This window comes from Ammodytes marinus (assembly GCF_949987685.1).
Source record: "Ammodytes marinus genome assembly, chromosome: 17".
Classification (NCBI taxonomy): Eukaryota; Metazoa; Chordata; class Actinopteri; order Uranoscopiformes; family Ammodytidae; genus Ammodytes; species Ammodytes marinus.
The window spans coordinates 4,312,375-4,321,219 of NC_137221.1; the positions used below are offsets into that span (position 1 = coordinate 4,312,375).

At 41.2% G+C, this 8,845-nt stretch overlaps 1 protein-coding gene across 1 annotated transcript in view; it reads right to left on the reverse strand.

Annotated features, from left to right (window-relative positions):
• Positions 1-283: 283 nt before the first annotated feature.
• Positions 284-8,845, reverse strand: part of LOC307264139 (serine/threonine-protein kinase SBK1) — a gene marked incomplete at its 3' end in the record, with an annotated part of 10,913 nt that continues 2,351 nt past the window's right edge. The window contains exons 2-5 of the mRNA XM_080045410.1: positions 4,800-4,944; positions 2,644-2,846; positions 1,531-1,692; positions 284-961 (exon numbers count right to left, since the gene is read on the reverse strand). Of these exons, the coding sequence (XP_079901536.1) occupies positions 284-961; positions 1,531-1,692; positions 2,644-2,846; positions 4,800-4,944 (1,188 nt within the window). The remainder of the gene's footprint in view (positions 962-1,530; positions 1,693-2,643; positions 2,847-4,799; positions 4,945-8,845) is intronic.

Here is an 8,845-nt window from a genome sequence, read left to right on the forward strand (position 1 = left end):
ACCAATCAGAGCGAGGCTCCGATTCTCTGTTCTTATTGGCTGTTGGGACTGTCCATTCACTTTGGCACAACTTTGTTGGTGTAGAGCGTGTCAGGGAGGGACCATAGGGGAGGGACCAAAGAGAACAAGTGGAGCGGTTGAGGTATTTGGATTAAAATCTCTATCCCAACTGCCATTTTCTCCCCAAATCCTCCACCCCAGCTTTAAGTTCCTAGAAAAAAAGCGCTATATAAATCCAATACATTTTTTCGTATTATTATTATAGTACAAATCAGTTCCCAAATCACTCTCCTCTGCCATCCTTTATCTTCCTCACGGGCCTTTCTATCCCTCTGTTTTTCTTCCTCTCTTTCTCCAGTCTTACTCTCTCTCTCTCCATCACCCACTCCCCTCCCACAAACCTCAACCCGTCTTCCGGTCGGCCGCGAAACTCGGGCCGCGGGTCCAACAGAAACTGGAAGAAGGAGCAAGCTAGCGGGGTGAAACACGCAAACTGTGGCGCTGCTTCAACAACACTGGTCGTCTGCTCGCATTCATTTTCTTCCCCAATTAAATCCATTTCCATTTCCTCGTCATTTATTATTTCACTATTATCATGATCAGGGCTTTTTGTACTGTCAAACCACTCCTGATATTTCTTGTACGCGTGGCATTGTGCGCCCGTTTCGGCCCAAGGGTGACTGCCAGTGAGCATAGCGTATGTTAGGATCCCCAGGGCCCAGCTGTCCGTGCTAGGATCCACTGACACCCAAATTCTGTCACTATTCTTATTATTCGTGTTACTTTTTTTTTGGTCTTTTTCGTTGTCGTTCGCGTCGTCGCCATGGCTGCTGTTGCTGTTGTTGTTTGCTTCGTACTTGCTGGCCCAGCTGTCTCTGTTGCCCCGGGCGACACCAGACTCGGGGGTGCAGTACGGGGAACTGAACCAAACCTCGGGAACCATCGTGCCCGCGGACTTCACCTGAGGAGGGGGGGGGGGGGGGGAAGTGTGTTGGTCATTTATTCATTTTATTTCATATATTTTTTATTTTACCTTTATTTAACAATGCTGGTCATTAAAAACAAAGACAGCCTGCATGCGGAATAATCTTTTTTTTTAAATAAAATTTCTATTAATGGAATGTGTACGGTGGCCCTAATCATGTGTTACTTCACCTGGGGGGGGGGGGGGGGGGGGAATATTTCATGGTTCATTTATGAATATTTCTTCTTATTTTTTTTTATTTTTTTTTTATTAGACACAGATGAAAAAAGTCAGGGAGCAGAATGACATGCAGAGAACGACCCCGGCTGGATTCTAACCCGGGTCTGCTGTGAACACACTACACCACGAGTGCCATCAGCATATAATCAATGGCTTGGTAGTAGACCCCTAGACAAAAAGTGATTTTGACAACAAGTGTTCCCCGAAATCACTGACTCCACCTTTAACAATGGAGTGATTCAGTGATATCTATGCTTATTGACCTAGGCTCTGTAAACTGTAATATAAACAGTAATATATATATATATCTATGCTTCCACACTGACCATGCCAAAGTCCCCCAGTTTGACCCATCTGCAGGCTGCGTCACAGAGAAAGACGTTTTCTGGTTTGACGTCTCGGTGGACGAAGCCGAGGGAGTGGAGGTGAGACAGAGCGCCACACAGCTGGGACACCACGCGCTGACAGCAGTCCTCCTCCACGCCAACCTGCAGATATAATGTCAATTAAAATCACTATAATCGCTATGAAGAGCTCTTATTTATTCTATGTCTTTATTTTAAATTGTTTTAGTTTTACAGTCTCTAGTGTTTTCTCTCTGATGATGGCGTTTCCTCAGCGCAGTTTCCTTCCTGTTTTTAATGAATTTCTTATTTTGGGGTATGGATGGGTGGGAGGGGGAATGTTTTTGCATGTATGCACATCTCTGGTTGGGGGGTGTGGGGGAGGGGAGTTGTATTAAGCACTTTGTGTTACATTTGATTGTATAAAAAGTGCTATATAAATAAAGTTTGATTGATTGAAAATATTTATATTAATTAATTTTGATTAAAAGACGATAAGGAACCTTTACGAAACAGTAAATTTTTTCCTCTGAAGATTATATATTCCTCCTTCACGCCAACCTAAAGGGGAAGGGGGGACATTTTAAGGGTTTTTATTTCCCACTATAAGGGGAAGAAAGGGATTTATTTAGTTTATTTCACCTTTATTTATACAAAGAAAACGTTGATTTTCTTGACACTGTCTTTCTGTAATTCAATAGAAATTTTCGGCACAAGACCTTCATCTGGTAATACAAAGTCTAGGCTCTGTAAATTGGCATTTTTCTAGCTCCTTTGTTAACATGTGAGTTTACAGAGCCTGGGTTGTATATTAACACAGGATTGTTTCAGCTCACACACACATGGTATTACAGCCTCAGAGGCTCGTGAGGAGATATTCACTGATTTTGACAACAAGTGATTTTGACAAGTGTTCTCCAGAATCACTGACTACACCTTTAATTGGTCACTAAATAGTGGAAATCTGAGCACCAAAAAACATGACTACTCCAGTGTGTGTTGTACTATTACTCATAACAAAAGCGCTATTTAAAATGTGCGTACAATTATCATTATTATTAACACGAATAGCTGTGTTTCAATACGTGTACCTACCTCTGGAGTAATGACGTCGTAGAGATCTCCAAACAGCCCGGCCTGCTGAGCGAACACGTAGTGAGTGGGAGTGGAGTATGCGATGCCCAGGGCCCGGGCCAGGGACGGGTGGGTGCAGAAGGACAGAGAGAGGTTATACTCCCTCAGGAAGGCCAGCAGAGAGGTGCATTCCCTGGGGAAGAACTTCAGGGCCATGGGGGTGCCTGGATCATACAGGAGAAATAGAAATTTAATTATATTTTTGGCATATTTGGACCATACAAGAAAATACATATTGATGAAGGTTATTTAAACCTGCAGTGTGTAGAATTTTGGGTTTTATTTCTTAGCAGATTTTGTAGAAAATAATTACAATATCCATAAATACGTTTAATTTAGTGCATAACAGCTGATTTTTTTTTTAGAATTATTATTTTTTTCCTTAGAAAGGGTCTCATATATGTCCATATTTCTCCATACTTTGGACCAAGGCCTTGTCACCGCCATTTTGGAAGTGTCATAGTTGGAATGTCATCAGGTGCATTGTTTAAAATTTAGAATTGTTCTTGTCCTTGAAGGCCACTGTAGCTTCTGTTATTATTCTAAAGGGGTGGGGTTACCCAGGGAGCGTTGCATTCTAGAACTTTGTAGAACTTTCTTGATGATGTCATATTACACACTGCACCTTTAAGCCATGTTGGGACCCGTTTGTTTCCACATTCTATCCATACCTGTTTACAAAGCCTAGGCTGTGTTTTAACCCTGGATTGGTTCTGCGGTGCACACAGTGATTTTGACAACAAACAGTCTCTAGAATCACTGACTCCACCTTTTAAGTACATTCATTGACTGAAATGTACTTAATTGCTATTTTTAGTGTGCCAAACTAAAATGAACCAGTGCTTGTATGTACTAGTACTAACTCAAGACCCATCTCTTCTCCTCTGCCTACCCCTAGTTCACCCACCAACCCAACTCTACATGTTCCTTTTTGTTTGTTTATTGTTTTGTTTTTGTAAAGCGCTCTGAGTGAGAGAAGAGTGCTATATAAATAAAATGTATTATTGCTGTTCTTAAAGGTGCAGTGTGTAATATGACATCATCAAGAAAGTTCTACAAAGTTCTAGAATGCAACGCTCCCTGGGTAACCCCAACCCTTTTGAATAATAACAGAAGCTACAGTGGCCTTCAAGGACAAGAACAATTCTAAATTTTAAACAATGCACCTGATGACATTCCAACTATGACACTTTCAAGATGGCGGCACTAGGCCTTGGTCCAAAATATGCAGAAATATGGACATATATGAGACCCTTTCTAAGGGAAAAATAAATAATAAAAAAAAAAATTCAGCTATTATGCACTACATTAAATGTACTTATGGATATTATAATTACTTTCTACAAAATCTGCTAGGAAATAAAACCCACAATTCTACACACTGCAGGTTTAAGTCGGTGTGCTTGGCTGAAATGTTAATTTATTAATTGCGTTTAACCTTTATTTATAATCAAGAGATCAGTTGAAATGAAGCAGTGATATTGCTAGTGTCTTTCCTCCACGCCTCAGGTCTCAGTGCCAGTCCATGTCTCTATAGTGACAGCTAGTGTATGTGTGAGTATGTGAGTTTGTGTGTCTGCGTGTGTATGTGTGAGTGTGTGTCTGCGTGTGTATGTGTGAGTGTGTGTCTGCGTGTGTATGTGTATGAGTGTGTGTCTGCGTGTGTATGTGTATGAATGTGTGTCTGCGTGTGTATGTGTATGAGTATGTGTATGAGTGTGTATGTATTTGTGCGTGTCTGTGGGGTGGGAGGAGGGTTGGGTTCTTTTTCTTTTTTCTTTTTTTTTAAGATTATTTTTTTTGCATTTTTTATGCTTTATTGATAGTGTAGAGACAGAGGTGAAATGGGGCAGAGAGGGGAGTGACATGCAGAGAACGACCACGGACTGGAATCGAACCCGGGTCCGCTGCTGGCCGAGGCCCATGGGGGGGGGGACGCCCTACCAACTGAGCTAAGGGCGTCCCCTATTCTTTTCATTTTCTTCTCTTGATTTTATTTGCTGTTTTTCTATTTCCCTGCTGTTGTTTTTATTCGTTGTAAGGCACTTTGAGCTACTTTTGTATGAAAAGCGCGAAACAAATACAAATTGATTGAGTGCCAGTGTTGTGCGGCTCACCTCTCTTCTTGTGTACGGCCAGCATGACCTTCCCGTACGATCCTTCTCCCAACAGCTTCAGAACTTTGAAATGTTCCGTCGTTTCCATCGGCGACAGAGACTGAGCTCTGAGGTGACACATCTCATCCAGGAGTCTAGTGGCAGCCTGGACACACACACACACACACACACACACACACACACACACACACACACACACACACACACACACACACACACACACACACACGCCGCACACACACGCAAACACACACACGCACGCACGCACGCACACACGCACGCACGCACGCACAGACACACGCCATCACACACACACACACACACACACACCGTACAAAAAGGTTAGCAGAAGTGAGATGGAAGAACACCACAAGATATTAACCCTCCCTACAAATTAAAGGTGCAATGTGTAATATCGGAACATTTAGTTGCATCAAGCTACGGTGGCCTTCGAGGACAAGAAGCTATAGTTACTAAAGATGGCTTCATCCACCACTGCCTCAAGTCTTTCCACAATATCAAGTGATGAGATGAAGATGTATTTAGTTATTTATTCTATAGTCGATATTAAAGGAATACTTCACCCATACGGAACCAGCGTTCTATCATTATAAAATCACTATTATAATATAATGAATGAGGTTTTTCTTCCCTCAGTCTTCCCTCAGTCTTCCCTTGGCCCAGCTGTCCTGTTAATCCTAGCCCTTACTGTGATGTCACAATAAGGAAAATGTAGGGTTAGACAGTGAGACCATAAAACACTCTTTCTGCCTTTTCTCAGGCTAGGATGAACCACTTTCAATTTTTTTTGCACATTTATACTACATAGGATCTCAGAATTCAATACACCTTCATATTCCAACCGGTGAAGTAGGCCTTTAACAACTGCATATTGCTGTTTTTAGCCCACTGCTTCCCCTGTCCGCTTCTGCTTTTGGCCTCACCACAGAAGTACATTTGGCAGTGTTGGTTACAGCCTGGTTTAACTGGGCGATAAGTTAATGGCGCCAGCAGCAGCGTTATCAAAAAGCAAAACCCCGCGGCCGGCCGTATAATTTAACTGCTGGATGGAAAGGCAGCCGTCGTTAATGTTATTATTACCAGCTGTACATTGTCCTGTTTTGCTTCCTGGCTTCAGTTGCATAGAGCAGATTTAATGATGTAGCTGTGGTGGCAGGATTCTCGCAATGTTCTGGGTTGATTCCATATAGTTGGATCCTATTAAAGGTGCAGTGCGTAGAATTTATTGGCACTTTTTTTTAACAGACTTGGAGGAAATGGGGAATATAATATGTTCTAAAGTATGTTTTAATGAATATTCGCTTGGAAAATTAAAGTCAGTTAATTATCAGTGCAGGAGTCACTAGGGCTGACTCCTGTTGATGCATTTTTATTATTGTATTGTTGTTGCATATTTGAAATAAATCATTAATTCATTCATTCATTCATTCATTCAAAATAGCTTCTGTAAATTCTCCCAAAGAAAGGAGTCAGCGAGGGAGCGTTGCAATCTAGAACTCCCACCACTTTATGCCACTAAATATTCCAAAATAAAAAACATTATTTTATGGATTAATTGTTAAAGAAACACTGCGTAAATAAAGATATATGTCCACTGTTTTATTTAATATTAAAGGTGCAGTGTGTAATATGACATCATCAAGAAAGTTCTACAAAGTTCTAGAATGCAACACTCCCTGGGTAACCCCACCCCTTTAGAATAATAAGAGAAGCTACAGTGGCCTTCAAGGACAAGAACAATTCTAAATTTTAAACAATGCACCTGATGACATTCCAACTATGACACTTTCAAGATGGCGGCACTAGGCCTTGGTCCAAAATATGCAGAAATATGGACATATATGAGACCCTTTCTAAGGGAAACAATTATAATTCAAAACATTTTTTTCAGCTATTATGCACTAAATTAAACGTACTTATGGATATTATAATTACTTTCTACAAAATCTGCTAGGAAATAAAACCCAAAATTCTACACACTGCAGCTTTAAGAATTAACAGAGCATAGCTAGTGGGTGAATATTGGCACAGTGAAATCTGTTTGAGCTCTCTGGAATTTAACACAACTGTTGCCGTGATGATCGTTCTCATAGCAACGCTTATCCTCGGGGTATAAACATGTCTCTTAAATAGCCTCATGAAATCCTCGACACACAGACAGGCAGACAGACAGACAGACAGACAGACAGGCACACACACACACAGACATATAGACAGACAGACAGACAGACAGACAGACAGACAGACAGACAGACACACACACACACACACACACACACACACACAGACAGACAGACAGACAGACAGACAGACAGACAGACAGACAGACAGACAGACAGACAGACAGACAGACACACACACACACACACACACACACACACACACACACACACACACACACACACACACACACACACACACACACACACACACACACACACACACACACACACACACACACAGACACAGCTCTCTTTGTTTTGTCTGGTTGTACTTGATGTTTCCACCACAGCTGTGCCCCTCAGGCCCGGGTGGGGATTAGGTGTCTCGGTGCGTCTCATTACTGCCCATTAGAAAACAATGTTATGCTAAGAATGTGTCATACACACATACACACGGATACTGTGAATTCTAACTTACGGTGGGAATTAATTCACACACTAACAAACACACACACAAATTCTAGAAGCACTCGCAACATTTTTGGCAAAATTCTTTTCCGGAGAATGATTTTTTTCCCATCTAAATATTATAGAACAGTTTATTTTATTTACTAGAACGTTTGACAGGACTGTGTGGGGGCGTGGCCGTATCAAACCGTTTCCATGGCTTCAGTTATTGTTTTTATACAAATATTTCTTGATATTTTGAGTTGCAGTGACAGTGCAGCACACACACAATACATTTTTAAGACTTTTAAAATATTTATGATTTTTTTATCCGATTATTGTAAACAGTTTATTGAGAAACCCAAAACGTTAAAGCTGCAGTGTGTAGAATTTTGGGTTTTATTTCCTAGCAGATTTTGTAGAAAGTAATTATAATATCCATAAGTACATTTAATTTAGTGCATAATAGCTGAATTTTTTTTTTTTATTTATTTATTTTTCCCTTTGAAAGGGTCTCATATATGTCCATATTTCTGCATATCTTGGACCAAGGCCTAGTGCCGCCATCTTGAAAGTGTCATAGTTGGAATGTCATCAGGTGCATTGTTTAACATTTAGAATTGTTCTTGTCCTTGAAGGCCACTGTAGCTTCTGTTATTATTCTTAAAGGGGTGGGGTTACCCAGGGAGTGTTGCATTCTAGAACTTTGTAGAACTTTCTTGATGATGTCATATTACACACTGCACCTTTAACGGTCATATATTTATTTTTGAGCGTTGCCATGGGGCCTTTGAGCCATATGTCCATGTCTAATCTATCAGCACTATGTCTTTGTCTGACTGCATAATCAGTGGTGGGTGTCTCGGTGGGAATTGAACCCTAAACCCAAGCGCTTTCCCCGTTGGATTAAGTGTACCAACAACATAGGGCTACACACATCAACGTTTCATGAGCTAGGAAACACACACACACACACACACACACACACACACACACACACACACACACACACACACACACACACACACACACACATATTTCTGATCATCTGAAAAACTTGGAATATATATATTCACTGAACATTGTTGATCATTTAGCAAGAAGCTTTATTTGAACCCCGTCCATCTATTTTCAGATACAAGCTAAGGAAAGTCAAATGCATTAAAGGGGTTGAGAGTGTATTCAGCAGTGTAGGTGACATGTGCAGGAGGAGGATGACACCGGTCTCAACCAGTACAACTCCAGACTGAATGTTACATAACACACACACACAAGGCTAGACGTGGAATGACTGCTGCGTGTGTGTGTGTGTCTGTCTATGTGTGTGTGTGTTTGTGTGTGTATGTGTGTGTGTGTGTGTGCATGCTTGCATGTGTGTGTCTGTCCGTCTGTGTGTGTGTGTTTGAGTCTGTCTGT